Source organism: Akebia trifoliata, chromosome 10 (genome assembly GCF_017979445.1).
Source record: "Akebia trifoliata isolate Shusen 1 chromosome 10, ASM1797944v1, whole genome shotgun sequence".
Classification (NCBI taxonomy): domain Eukaryota; kingdom Viridiplantae; phylum Streptophyta; class Magnoliopsida; order Ranunculales; family Lardizabalaceae; genus Akebia; species Akebia trifoliata.
The window spans coordinates 13,579,342-13,594,243 of NC_141384.1; the positions used below are offsets into that span (position 1 = coordinate 13,579,342).

At 34.3% G+C, this 14,902-nt stretch overlaps 2 protein-coding genes across 2 annotated transcripts; one reads left to right on the forward strand and one right to left on the reverse strand.

The window, feature by feature from the left end:
• Positions 1–2,587: 2,587 nt before the first annotated feature.
• Positions 2,588–3,676, reverse strand: LOC147393156 (F-box protein CPR1-like). Its single transcript, XM_086455067.1, has 2 exons — positions 3,600–3,676; positions 2,588–3,200 (listed from the first exon to the last, which is right to left on the reverse strand). Exons 1-2 carry the CDS (start codon positions 3,674–3,676, stop codon positions 2,588–2,590), a joined length of 690 nt encoding a protein of 229 aa, XP_086311193.1.
• A 547-nt stretch (positions 3,677–4,223) lies between these two features.
• LOC147393157 (acid phosphatase 1-like) lies at positions 4,224–11,038 on the forward strand. The gene is made up of 3 exons (XM_086456000.1): positions 4,224–4,778; positions 9,764–9,973; positions 10,779–11,038. The coding sequence occupies exons 1-3, from the start codon at positions 4,360–4,362 to the stop codon at positions 10,954–10,956; spliced, it is 807 nt and encodes a 268-aa protein (XP_086312126.1). The 5' UTR covers positions 4,224–4,359; the 3' UTR covers positions 10,957–11,038.
• The last annotated feature ends 3,864 nt before the right edge of the window (positions 11,039–14,902 follow it).

A 14,902-nucleotide genomic window follows, 5' to 3' on the forward strand; every position in this document is an offset into this window, starting at 1 on the left:
AGCGGCACTTTTGGAACCGCCGTTATATCTATTTTATACATTTAAAAAATATTCAAGCTAATTAACGGCATGTTTATTAAAATGCAGGTATTTGATAAATATGCCCGGCGGGTTAGTAGAAATGCCGGTGTTTCACATGTATGAGCGGCACTTTCAAACGTTATATGTATTTAAACTAATTAACAGCGTTTTCGTGGAAACGCCGGTATTGTATAATATTACCAGCGGTTTTAAACCGCCGTCGAATATTTAATAAAATTTAAAAAATATTGACGATAGTATTAGGGGCGGTGTAAGGGAAAACGTCGTTATTGATCTACAATTTACGGTGAATTTTATGAAACGCCGTTAAATTTCTGCCGCTAAAACTCCTCATTTTTGTAGTGTAGGTGAAGTTGGGGCTTTAATGGAGACTCAAAAATGGACAGCAAACTAAGTGTAGTTGGAGCTTTAATGGAGACACAAAAATGGGCCTCAAGATGGGTGAAATTGGAGCTTTAATGGGTGGAATATGATGAAGGTGTGGCTGTAATGGAGATGAAAAAGTTGTAGCAACTATGAGGGAGATCAGAATGGAGAGAAACCAAGTTGCAGGTTTTCTTTTTTACATATATTGAAGGCAGCCAAAAAAATATGCTCTAATGGTTGCCTCTCCTCTTCTTTTATGGTGGTTCTTCCCCACTAAAAACATGAGAGAGGGAGAGAGGGAGAGATGGAGAGAGGGGAGATGGGAGAGAGGACATGGGAGAGATGAGTGAAGAATGTGGATGGTTATGAGGAGGAGTTACAGACGTTGGAGAGAAGAAGATGGGGGAGTTGGAGAGTGCCCACGTTTTATTCTTTCTCTTTTTTTTTTTTAATTTTTAATTTTTAATTTTTTTTATTTTGGAGAAGGAGAGGTGGTGATCACACGTTACTCGTACTACGGTAATTTCTCGCTAATGAGTTGTGATTGGTTGAATTTTATTATTATTATTATTATTATTATTTTAGTTGAATTTTGGATTCGTTGACATTTTGATTTAACTTTTATGTTTTAAATTAAATTTGAATTTGTGTTTGGTTTTAAATTTTGGATTAAAATTGTTAGATTAAAATTTAATTTGAATTTTGATTGTAATATTGGTTATTGGTCGATTTGATTTTGTTTCGATTGGTTGATCGTTCGATTTTAATTTTATTTTTACATTTTAATTGGTTGAGTGATTTTCAATTTGATTTTAATTTCAGTTTTAATTGTTTAATTTAAATTTAATTTTAAATTTTGAACGGGTTGATTAATTTGTGTTTTAATTTGAAATTTAAATTGATTTTAATTTTTAATTGGTCGGTTGATTGGATTTCAATTGGTTAAGTTTTGAGTTTTAATTTGATTTTAGATTGGGTTCGATTTTAAATTTTAAATTTATTGATAGAATTTGAGTTTAATTTTGATGGTTGATTACTTGAAATTTTTATTTTGGTTGATCGAATTTTTTATTATTATTATTTTTAATTTGAAATTTTTTTTATTGGATTTAATTGTTTGATTTTAATTTTAATTGTTTGATTTTAATTTTAATTGTTTGGATTTTTTAATTTGAATTGTTTAATTTTTAATTTGAATTTTATTTTTAGTTTAGATTGGATTTCAATTTACATTGTCCTAGGGATTGAGATCTCTAAATTGTAGAGTTGGATATTGAGGGGTATTTTAGTCTTTTGGTGATTTTTACAGATTTTTCTCGAACTTCTCTGTTTTCATCGATTTGGGTCTCGTTAGACTCGAAATCACATTCTGAGTGCAATGGAGGTAATTTCGAGATTTTTTGGAGGTCCGAGGTATATGAGGGGTATTTTCGTCATTTTGATGATTTCTTTTACAAATTTTTATAAATTTCTCTGTTTTCATCGATTTGGGTCCCGTTAGACTCGAAATCACATTCTGAGTGCAATGGAGGTACTTTCGAGACTTTTCGGATATCCAAAATTTATGAAGGGTATTTTCATCATTTTTGTGATTTTTATAGCTTTTTAGGGATTTCAACGTGAGGTTTTTTTCAATCACTGTGTGAGTATTTCTAAATTCTAAAGTTATATTTTTCTAGCGTAGCAAGGTCTCTAAGTTATTGAATTGTGTAACGAACCTATGCGTACGTGCTTGCTAAGTCGGGTTTAAGGTGTAGCGATCCTAAGCGTGCGTAAATTTCTAGGTCGAGTAGTGACGAGTAGGAGGATAAAAAGACTAGAAATAGAACGAATCAAGCGGTACTCACAAGCCTTCGAGTTCTTTTACATTCATCATTAGGAATCTACCAAAATCGGGTGACGAATTATCGAATTAGGCAGATGCAATAATGGGGTGTCTACAATAAGCTGAAGCATTAAATCAAAGAAACAACCTCTATCAAACGTAAATTAATTCATAATCAAGTCTCATTTTTAATGAATCAATACTTCATTAATAATAGCCAAGATGTCAGAACAAGAAAAAATAAAATAAACTTTGTACAGGAATGTACTTGTGCGTAAAAGATTAGAAACATATATAAACACAATCTACCTTACCTCTCCTTCCCATTCTTCAATTCTCTAGTTCTTTGTTCCCTCATGTTTGTTCTTGTCCCACATAAGTACCTGATTTGAGTGAAACAAGACTTTCCACGTATGTCTCTATCTCAAAAATGATCGGCCTACCACATATCACAAAATGCCTCATAATTTCAGTATTTGGGTCATACAAAATAAGACCTTCCATAGCAATATCTATTATAATCTCACCATCCTTGGAAAAGCAAATCGGCTTCAAGACCTTACATGACATACTTGTCGGTTCTACAATAGAGAATAACTTAGTCCAAGACTCTCTCACACCATAATCCTTCATCCCCCATACCTCCCAACAGAAATACCATGAAGTATTATACATGCAAAAGCATCCTTCCAATACCCCCACACTCATGCCAAATACAGGACCCACATAATCAGGCTGTGGCACCTTTTGGAACTGCTCATTCCTAATATCGAAAGAAGGGATTACCCAAGAATATAAATCCGATATGGGATTACGATGAAACACAACCCAATGTAGATTTCCATTCACAACGGACCCATGTAGTTCTGTACAACGAAGGTCATAAGGAATGTCTTGGATTCTTCTCCATGAATTTGTTCTGAATTCATACAGAATGACTTCATAAGCAAAATCTTTGGCACCAATGCTACCAAAGTAGGAAATTTTAACCACCTTATAGTCATCAACAATGGGATCTTAACTGAATCGGTATACAATGCTACAAAATAACTTCCCATCTCTTTGAGAATCAATTAGTGCAGAGGTTGGTCTTAAACATATCAATCCGTTACAAGAACCCACTATTTTAGGCTGATTATCTAGAGATTGAAATGGATAATTGATCACAACTACTTCTTTAGATGATGTTTCATCAAAGTCAAGATCTATAGACAAGAGACGAAAATGGTTTAACATGAGAGTAAGGCTGTTGGTTTGAGGCATTCTAATGAGAGCAAGGTTCTTGGTTTCAGTTATTGATCGACTGATATGCAGTTTAACGAAACTAGGGTTACTGATTAAGTTGCAGAAAAGCTTACATACAGACCTGAATTGTAATAGAGACTTCATAGGAAGCCTTGAAAAGATGTCGAAGATGATTTTTTCTGGAAAGTAGTTCCACATCGCCCCTTCTCTAATCATTAAAAGAACTCTAATCTCTGGGAATCGAAATAAGATTAAAATGAAAAGGGGGAAAGCTCAATCCAAACCCTAGATGTTACAAACAATCCATCCAAAGAGAGAATCGATCGATATATCTTTAATGGAAACATGCATGAACCGATCGAACGATCAATCTCTATTAGATCAAAATCAAGAAAGAAATAGAGAGATAGATCACCTTGATGTGATTGATGAGAAACCCTCGTTCCTCTCTCAATAGGTCTGATTCGATTTTGAAGAAGAAGATTAGTATGTGTAGAGTTTCTGCAATTTGATTGTGTTTTATTACTTGGGGTGTAAGTAGTAATAAACGGCCTGTCGATATCTATTTCTTTTGAAAATTATACAAAAGAGTGAGGGCAATTTTGGAATAGAAAATATGTTCTCTTCCCTTCCCTCCTCGTCTCTCCACTTTTGAAGGGAACAAAATTTTTTATTTTTTCCCTTCTCTTCCCTCCTCACTTAACAATCCAAACAGGAGAAAGGAAGAGAAAATAACATAATTTCCCTTCCCTTCCCTTCCCTTCCCTCAATCCAAACACAGTGTTACTCTCCATCAAAGAGAGAAAAGGGCTTTTTAACCCCAACTGGAGGAAAACCGCGAAGTTCTTTCCATTAGAAGAACTGTTTTTAGGTTTTCCGCCATGGATGCCGGCCAATTTATCCTAATTTTATTAATCTCCGGCCTTATCTCCGACGTTATTCCTCAATCGATTCTCCAAGTATCGGCGGAAAATCTAATTCCCAGTCACCTGGATCTATTCTCCAGCGACCGGAAAATCCTAAGAGACGATGACAATCTGTTCTGCGATAGCTGGAAATTTTCGGTTGAGACCAATGATGCCGGTCTATGGAAGGTGATCCCACCGAGATGTATGAGATTCGTCGAGGATTACATGACTAGAGATCGGTACGCGTCAGATTCCGAACAAGTTGCTGAGGATTCGTTGTCGTTCGCCAAAACTGTTGAGATCTCGAGGAATGATGGAAAGGACGTGTGGATTTTCGACATCGATGAGACATTGCTATCGAACTTGCCGTATTATGCGATCCATGGATACGGGTATGTGTGGTAAAAAGTGAATCTAAGCCGTTTAAGTTTGACTAGTTTCAAATAATTTCTGATCTCTAGGAAATGCAGAGAAATACGGGTGTCCATCTATTTCGAGGAAATCTCAATACTCAACTGTTCACTAACCAGATGGAATTCAAGTTTTGGTGGTCAGATCAACAGATCAGCCAAAATGGGGGTGATTTAGATACACCTCTGTTTGTTTTCGTCAAATATTTAATTGAGGTTTACCCCGTTCTTCCTGTATTTTCAAACTGATGATATACGCCTTGGACCACGGTCTCCCTTTGTAAACTAATGAAATATGACTTAAATACCTTCATTTTCAATCTGCAATCAAAACCCATCATCTTAAACCTCTCTGGGGGTAAAACTTTCTACCCTACTCTTCCAACAGATATTTGTTTTGCTCAGAAATTTTCTCTCTGCTAACTAATCACTCTTGCTTTTTCAACGTCATGCCATTGATTCATCAGTTTAGCACATAAATTTCCTTACTAGGAAATCTCTGTTACTATTCTTTAACTTTAACCTTGAGATTCGATTTACTTCAACCTTAAGTCTTAATAACAAGATAGGAATTTTGGGTTGAAGATGATGGAATTTTGGATATATAAATCAAGGATTTTCTACAAGAGATTAAAGCGAGACTGAAAATGAAATTTAATAGGTTTTCAGTTTTGCCTTAATCTCTTGTACAAAACCCTTGATTTTTATATTCAAAATTCCATCATCTTCAACCTCAAAATTCCTATCTTGTTCTTAAGACTTGAAAACATTTTACCATAAATATTGAAGAGCTTGAAGATGATTGTTTTTAGAAAAAAAAATCAAAGTTTTTTTGGTTACAAGTTGAAGATGAGGGGATTTAAGTCATTTTTTATCAGTCTATAAATAAGTTAGACAGTCATGAGGCATATCATCCTAGAAATTACTCATGTACTAGTAATGAACCTATCAAAATAACTCCAATGGGTTGGCCTAGTGGTAAGCGGAGACTTGATAAGCTCATCAGGAAGCATAGGTCAAGTGTTTGAAACCCCACGAAGCAATGAATTCCTTGGGGCCACCCTCCAGGGTCCAGTTGACCCTCAACTCAACCAGTTGCACGTTGGACTTTTTGAAGGGGTGGTGCATGTGAAGGCAGTAGTAGTCTCACCCAAAGGATGAGCCAAATAAACTATCAACATATTGAAATCAGTATTATAATGAGGAAACATTTGGCCCACCCCTTGTACCCTTTTACATAAAAAATCAGCTTTATTAATGTTTTTTAGCTATTGAATAAATTAATGTTTTTTTGTTGTTGTAAATTAATATATTAATGTTTTTAATCCATTGTATTAGTAATTTTCATCAAGGACTTGCAGTTATTGTACGGACATGAATTTTACCTTTATACCCATGACTTGAATGTAGGTTCATAGGAAGGGTAAATAAGTAAATAGAAAATATAATTGTTCAATTTATACATGGCCCCTCATCACTATATCTCATAAATGGTATCGATACTAGACCTATTTAAATAAATAAAAAAATTTGAAATAAATAATAAGTTTAGCAATATTATTTAAAGAGACTTCGATTCACTGTTTTGGAGAGTTCATTAGCTGGTGAGAATTGCTTTATTAAGGTCGCCTCTTTTGGGTTAGATGTCTTGAATTAAGTTTTGAGTGGCTACGCTTCATCAAAAACTCAATCTAAGGGTCATATGGATATCTAATGTAAGCACAAACATCACAATTTGGGTTTTGGGTGAATTGGTCCCGGATTAAAAACCCTCAATTATTAAAGCAAGGCTATGATCATTCTCAATATAGTGAAGGGACCGACTAGTTGGAGATCATCTAGTACCGATTGTATTCCACTTAAAAAATTCTCCTTGTACTCAAAAAGATAAAATAAAAATTATACTTCGATGCAGGGCAAAACACACAAACCTAGAGTTTATGTTAAAAACCTGGTTCTAGGGTGAAATCCCAAGAACTAGGAGATAAAAAAGAAATTTCAATCTAGGTTTGAGATTGATGGAAATCAATTGCAAATACTAAAATTAAAAACCAATATTGGGCTCTTACGTTTTTTTTTTAAAAAAAAAAAAGGAAAGAAAGTCTCTTCTTTTTTCTTTAATTAATCAATTTTCAGAAAAACTAACTGCTGAATTTGTTTATTGGAGCTCCTTATATAAATAATTCATTCATAACAACTTAGAAACCTTCTAAAATACTAAAAGGTAACTTCATAATCTATCTATAACATGTAACTAATCTTCTAATCCTATTAGAACTCACTTTGAACACCTAAAAGGGCTTTTAATTATAACCTAAAGAATAAAAACGAATTTTAGAAAAGAATAAAAATATTTTTAAAAAAATTAGAAACTTCCTAAATTGAAAAAGAAACTAACTAGGAAAAGAAACTTTTTAAAATTGAAATAGAAACTAATTAGGATTACTTAAGCAACTTCAAAAATAGAAACTATATAAATAAAGAGTCCTTAGAGAAGTTGGACTAAGTCTTGAGGACCGGTGAAAGATTAGATAAAGTTGACTCGGTTAAATTGATTTGACTCAGTCAATACTGTTGATTTCTTTCTTCGATGTATCTTAACTTGATCATAAGCATTGAGATAAGTGTCGACAAGTCTATCTACATCATCTTCCCCAATTTGGAGAGAATTCGCTATTGAATTTGTAGTAGCATCATCGTAAGGATTATCACCGAAGTATGGAGATAGGTGTTTGACATGAAAAACATAAAAAATGCGTAAAGTGGCACTAGCGGGGGTTTGAGCTAGTAGGCATTAGAATTGATCTTCTTTAGCACTTCCAAAGACCCAATCTTCTTTAAAGTAAGCTTTCCTCCCAAAGGCATGTGTCTTTAGTCAGGCAGCCGAAGCAAAATCACCAACATCAAAGTCAACCAAATGCCTTGAAGTATTTGCATCAGATTTGTATTTCTGAGTACTCTTCGAAAACTTTTCCTAAGTGCGAGCATGAATTTCCTTGAGAGAAATTAGAAAATCTTCACCTGAAGCATGTATTGTGAATATCTAGCACAAGAATTAAGTCAAGGGGACCTTTGGGAACATAATCACAAGCCAAATAAAAAGGATAGTAACTCGTGCTACAAATAACAAGGCGGGTGAAGGCAAACTCAATTTGAAAGTGCAAAGAGTCCCAAGACTTGGTATGATTAAGTTTGAAAGCATTTTCCCTTTTGTTTTCACGATAAAGAGGGTCATTGTAGTGGCGTTGAAAATTTTGTCGTTTTGTTGCATTGTTGTACTCCTAAAAGGCATTGAACTTCCTCATGGTAGATTTGGGTAGTGGGGGGATATTTGTTGGCTAGTTTTTATGAATAGGAAGGGCCATATGGAAGTTGATGGTTTCGGGGCTGGTTTTGGTGTTTCAGAGAAGTATAATGTTGGGGAAGTCTGTGAGCAACTTTGTTTGAAGGTGGTGGAACAAAGGGATTTTGTTGGGGTCAAAGGGTTGGGGGTGGGGAATTTCGATTTTAGCTATAGGGAGTTTGTGGAGGATTTTTTTATAGTGGAAGCAACTTGGGGATAGGAAAATATACCTTCATCATCAAATTGAGGAAGAGAATATGGGCGTGTAGTGAGTTGTAGTACATCTTCATGGCAAACCCTCTATAGTGGCTATTATAAGTCCACCTTGGCTACGGATTGAATTTCACTCTGAAGTGATTTGAATCTCTTTAAGAACTTGTTTCTTCCTTCAAAGTTCTTCCATCTCTTTATCATACTTCGCCAACTCTTTATCATACTTGGCTTGAATTTGCTTTAAATTCACCTCCAATCTCTCATCAATTGATTGATGAACATTATCAAATCGAGCAGTAACTTCCTCAAGTGCACTACGTACTTCTCCGCGTTTAATATGTTCTTGTGTGTCTCCCTTCAAAAGATCGTGTCTCCTTATACCCATTCGCATTATGAAGAACAATATAGTATGTCTCTGATACCAACTGATGTAGGGTAGAACACACAACCTAGAGTTTATGTTATAAATTTAGTTCTAAGGTGAAATCCAAGAACTCGGAGTAATGAAGAATCTCTATGTCGAGCAAAACAGACTAGAAACTTCAATCTGGGCTTGAGATTGATGAAACTTAATCGCAAACACTAAAATTAATAACCAATATCGGGGTCTTATGCAAAAATAAATAAATAAATAAAAGGAAGAGAAGTCTTTTTTTTTTCTTTTATTAATCAATCTTTAAAAAAAAAAAAAAAAACTTACTATTGAATTTGTTTATTTATTTATTTATTTTGATAAATCAAAGATTTTTATTAATAGCACGGTCGAGGTGACCATGAAGCAAAGAACAAAGAAAAAAAAAGGCAAAGGAACAAAAATAAAAGAAAATACAACTGAGCCAAGCTACACAACAGTATTGCACACCCAATCGTACTTGGCTATAGAAAATCTCTAAATAACTTACTCAACTTCTTCCCTATAGAACTTGGCACAGTAAACAAAGAAAGATAATATATCGACAAGCTAATCTAAGTGCTTTTAGCAAGGTTAATTTCCCCTCTTTCGATAAGTACCTTCCTTTCTATGAGGTTAATCTTCTACCAACTCTCTCCAAAATCAGATCCTGAATGGTTTTGCTAGAATATGCTGCTCGCAAAGGGAGTCCTAGGTAGGTCGTTGGAAGGTACCCCACTTAACAACCCATCGTCACCCCAAGCACCTCAATGTTATGTACGATCCTGACCGGAAAGGCCTTAGTCGAACTATGTAAATCTTTTATTTTCTTGATTGTTGTTTCAATATTGCATGCATAACTAGATGTTTTTATCCAAGCTCACTATCACATAGTTCGTTTTCTTTGTTTACGTCCAAAAAAAAATAATTCTATAGAGTGCTATTATATGAAATTATGATGATGTTTCTTTTAAGTATTATTTTGATTGCTTCAAGTTTATATCTTGGTTTGCCTTATAGGTCAGAAGTTTTTGATGAAAGCACGTTTAATGAATGGGTGGATTTGGCAGAGTGCCCAGCTTTACCAGCCAGTCTGAGACTATACAAAGAACTCCGACAGCTGAGTTTTAAGCTGATTCTTTTAACTGGAAGAGACGAATCTCAAAGGAACATCACGGAGAGAAACCTTTTATTTGCAGGGTACCAAGATTGGGAGAAGCTTTTCTTACGGTATATTATGTTTTATTTTCGTTTTCCATAATTATTATGTACATTTTCCCACTAGAACACCACTAATTATGATTCAACTTGTGGAAATCAAAATAGACTTAGGGGCCATTGGGTGATTTTACCTCCTTGAATTGGAAACGTCATTGTCATGTCCAAAAACCAAGTCAATATGCCAAAGATTTTTAAATACTTATCAGATCTTGCCCAAGTCAGTTGGTTTATTTATTTATTTTTTTTATATATTGTTTTTTGTTGGGTGATTTAAACATACCGCTCCACATTTTGAAAACACAAGAAGAATCTCAAATATTAACCAAAATGTGAGGAATATGTTTAATTCATTTTTTGTTTATGGAACAAAATAAACAAATAATTCAGGCCAGATTTCATATTTTAAAATTATGATTGCTAAACTAGGACTATCAATGGCTTGAGTTTGGATTAAGTTGGCACCAATCTGATAAGGAATTTATTAGATCCGGACCTGATTAGATCTGTCATATTTAAGTCCAGGTTCATCCCCAATCTGATTCAGAAAATCAATACTTTTGAACCAATCCCTATCCAACCTGATTCGATTTTGTGAAGTTACATACAAAATAAATTATGTATCCCAATATATATATATTTATAAATTTGAAGAACAGTATCAGATGGGTCCCTATAGAATTGGAAGATAGGTGATCCAAAACCCATCCAATAAGTTACTAGGAACCAAAATCCTTCATTGAAATCGGAATTGTTGAAACTCTACATTTGAGTTTTATGGTTAATGATGGTGTGATATTGTGGGAATATGAAACAGGGATTCTTCAGATATTGGGAAAACTGCTGTAAAGTACAAATCGGAGAAGAGGATGCAGCTTGAAGCCGAGGGATATAGAATTCATGGGAACTCTGGAGATCAGTGGAGCGATTTGTTCGGTATCCCTGTGGCCACTCGATCCTTCAAACTCCCAAATCCTATGTACTACGTTGCGTGAACATATAAACTTTGTATATTGGATAGTGAGCATATTGTTTTCTTTGATTTTTTATGCCAATCACTCCTTTGTTTCTTTTAAATTAGCCTCTCTTTGTGTACCATATTTCAACCATAGTAACAAAATACTTCTATCTTTTTGAAAAAGTCCTGTTTAAAATACGTATTGTATCACTAACGATTAAAACAATAAAAACACTCGGCTTTTTCAAAAAAAAAAACACATTTTAATGTTTAAACCACGTTTTTGAATTTTTTTAAAAAAATCATTTTTTGTAGGCCTGATTAATTTCTATTGTCTTATGGTTGTTTGGACTTTTGTTCATTGTTTAATGTAAGATTTGATGCTAATGCTGATGCTGGAAGTTTGCTTTTTTGTTTTTTTTTCCCTTTCAAAAGTGTTTTATTTTGCTCAAAAGATACATTCATGATTAGATTTTTTTTTAATCATCATAAAATGTATAATTATTTATAGAACATATTATCATACATAAATATTCAATAAGTTTTTTTGTTTTTTCTTTTGCTAAAACAATGTTATAAACTTAGAATAAATGTCTAATGTATTATATTTTCCATTATGAATACATTTTTTTCATCACAAAAACAATCTTAGCGGGACAATATTGGAGACAAAATTTGTCTTATATGGTTTAAAATTTTCGGATTGGGCTGATTTTTTGCGAGGGTGGTCTCTATGGTGAGGAGATCATCCTAAAAAAAAAAATCAACCCAATATGAAATCTCTAACCCTATCAAAAGTGATCTACAAATTAACGAAAAAAAATCAATGGCCCACAATTCTTCAACTTTGTAAATCACTTTTGATGGGGTTAGAAGTTTTAGATTCGGCTGACTTTTTGTGAGGATGATTTCCTTATCATAGAGATCATCCTAAAAACAATTTAAAAAAATCAGCTCAATGCAAAACTTTTAAGCCTTATAGGACAAATTTTATCTCTCAACGTTCTCCTCTCTTTGAAACAAGGGGTGCTTCCGGTTTTGTCGGTCCTTCAAACAATTTTGTCTTCTCCATATTACTATATCTCTAGTCAATAATTCTATGAGGAACTACTAAACTCAATCACTTACTGCTGTTACCCTTCAATTTTATGTTGAGTTCTATCCTGTAGAGGTACTCAAATTGGATCAGTGATCAATTTTTAAGTTTCCTCATAAACCTTGTGTGTTTTCAAAACCCTCGTAAGCTGATAATATTTGAAAAAATTGAATTTTTTATGTTAGTCAATTGAGTTCTCACCTTGTGAGATCCAAATAATCTCAGTGTTGTGTTTATGCCTAAATTTGTCGATGATGACTTCAACAACCGAAATTTGTTTTCTGCTATATAGTTTCTAATATCTGGTCTGTGTACTTCTTAATTTTTTTTAAATAAATTAGGGAACGTAAATAACCATTTTCTTACGTGAAGCACTTGATTTCTCTGAATCTTAGATAAATGTTAACTGGAAAGATTTCTTTATTGGATACATAAAAGATTTCTTAAACTAAAGCTCTAGATAGTGTCATATGGTGTAAACTGGATTCATGTTGGAGATCTGAAATAGTTCGGATAAGGTGTAGTTGACAATGATGTTGGGTCCGGCATATGAGGGGTGGTGGTTCTCATGCATCAAGTATCGATGGGATGTTGATTTCACCTTGTGACATCGAAAAAATTTGTTCAATTCTAAATGTGCCAAACTTGCTAAGTTGGTTTAAATCTGTGATTGTTGATGCAATCTATGTTTAAAATCCATCTTCACCCACTAAATACTTACCCATTAACTTGCTCGTTTATTAGGAAAACTAAAATTCAACTCATTTTTACTATTATATAATGAAGGGAATTGCACACATTTAGATGTATTGCGTTTTAATCAGTAAATTGCGCACATTTTTTATAAATCCCAACTGTTGGATTTTGTCTATGGAAACACCAGGCTATTGTTTCTCAATTATCTGATCTATTGATAGATGTAGTTGAAGAATGCATGGCTTTTTATAATTGTTGATTTTCTGTTTGAGATTCTTGGGGGGTCTATATATCATCTTTTCTCACTCATCTTGTTACTTTATAAAACTACTTTGATGTTGGAATTTAGTAATCCATAGGTTGAAAGAATGTATAGTTAGTATTTTGTTTGTTTGGGTTAATCTTCTAGAGATTGAAGAAGAGTTTGTTACATTGTATAGAGTGTTAATGTTGAACTTGATTTGTTTGTAAATTAGTGTTGAGACGGGAGGATTGTTGAGGTTTCAAACTGAGGTGCTATTTATGGGATTAACAGAGAAGATATTATATCAGATCCCAAAATTGGAATCAAGAAGAATATGAAGGGAAAGAGAAAAAAAAAGATGTAATTCAAATTTATCAGGCCAAATAAAACAAAGTGAGGCAAATTACAGGAACAGGGTCCCACCATGGCAGCCACCATGTCGAAAGCCTCTCATGCGAGCAAAGGTACAGAGACACTTGCAAAGCTAGCATAAGCTCGGATCATTTTCCACGTGACAAAGAGAATGATAAACAAATAAAAAGAGCAAAATCGAAGGGGAACAAATGTGAAGCAAACTCTTGAAGACTTGTACAGAACCAAACAAACTACTGAAATAAAAAAGAGGCAACAAAACAAGAGTATTCATAATCGTAATAGTGTACAAAACTCCCTTGCATAATTTTCTCAACCACCCAGACTATTGTAGTTTCAGCCCTTAATTTCACACATGTTCTTTTTTTTTAAGAGGCATTAAAAGCATCTCAAATAGGAGTATCTTAAGTGGGGTTATATGAAATCTATTAAAGCTGAGATCCTAAACCAGATGTAATTAACCCCAGTGAAACACAGTAGGCTACATTTTTCATTTTGAGTGAAAGACTACAATTTTACTCTTCCAATTGGAGTAGCAAGTTTTCGGTACTACGAGGGATACATTTATCAGAATAAGGTTTTCTTTCAAAGTCACTATAGAACTCACAAGTGATTTGACAAGGCATATACATGGGGTGAGCTGTTGGGACCTCATGATGCTTGACAGCTTCGAAAATCAAACAGGCCAATTGATCTTGCTATCGCCATGTTTAATGCTGGGAGCGACAACAATAGCATCAATTCCATCTTTCCTTCCAATCAAGACAAATATCTAGCTAGAAATCAAGATAATTGGACCAATCATTCAGTGGTGAGTCCATCTCTTTAACAGGTTGATTAGAAGGTAACACTGCATTCACTGAGTTGAAGAAGTACTTGGGGCGACTGCCTATACTTTCTAAACTAGATGCTAGGAAGAACTTGGATTATATCTAGCGATTTCTAAGTGCTTTCTCAGCTCAGTCTTAGTCAAAACAGGGACAATAGCTACTGCCCATCTGCTTCCTGAGAAAAACCGTCACCGACATAGAAACACAGTACTCAAGGATTGAGAAGATGGAACTAACTTTAGTCTACATAGCTCTACAGTTGAGACCATACTTTCAAGCACACCAATTGTAGGTCATCATAGAATATCCCTTATAGTCAGTCTTGGTAAAGACGGAAGGGTCAGGCAGGATGGTAAAGTGGGCTATACAGTTGGCAGAGTTCAAGCTGGAGTACAAACCTAGGGTCTCAATGAAAGGGCAAGCAGTCGCAGATTTCTTAGCTGATTTCATGATAGAAGAAAAAGCAAATTTGTCGATAGAAGAGCTCGAAAATGTGGAAAACGGGCAAAAGATAAGTTGCCAACTTGGTTGGAAGGTCTATGTGGATGGGTTATCAAACCTTGAAGGATCTGGAATCGGTGTGGTAGTACTCACTCCTAACGGTACCAGGTCAGAGAAGACGGTCAGATTAGGGTTCAAAGCATCAAACAACGAAATAGAATATGAAGCGATGTTGCTCGGCCTCGATACATTGACAAGGTTGCGAGTAACAGAAGTTATAGTCTATAGTGACTCACGGTTAGTA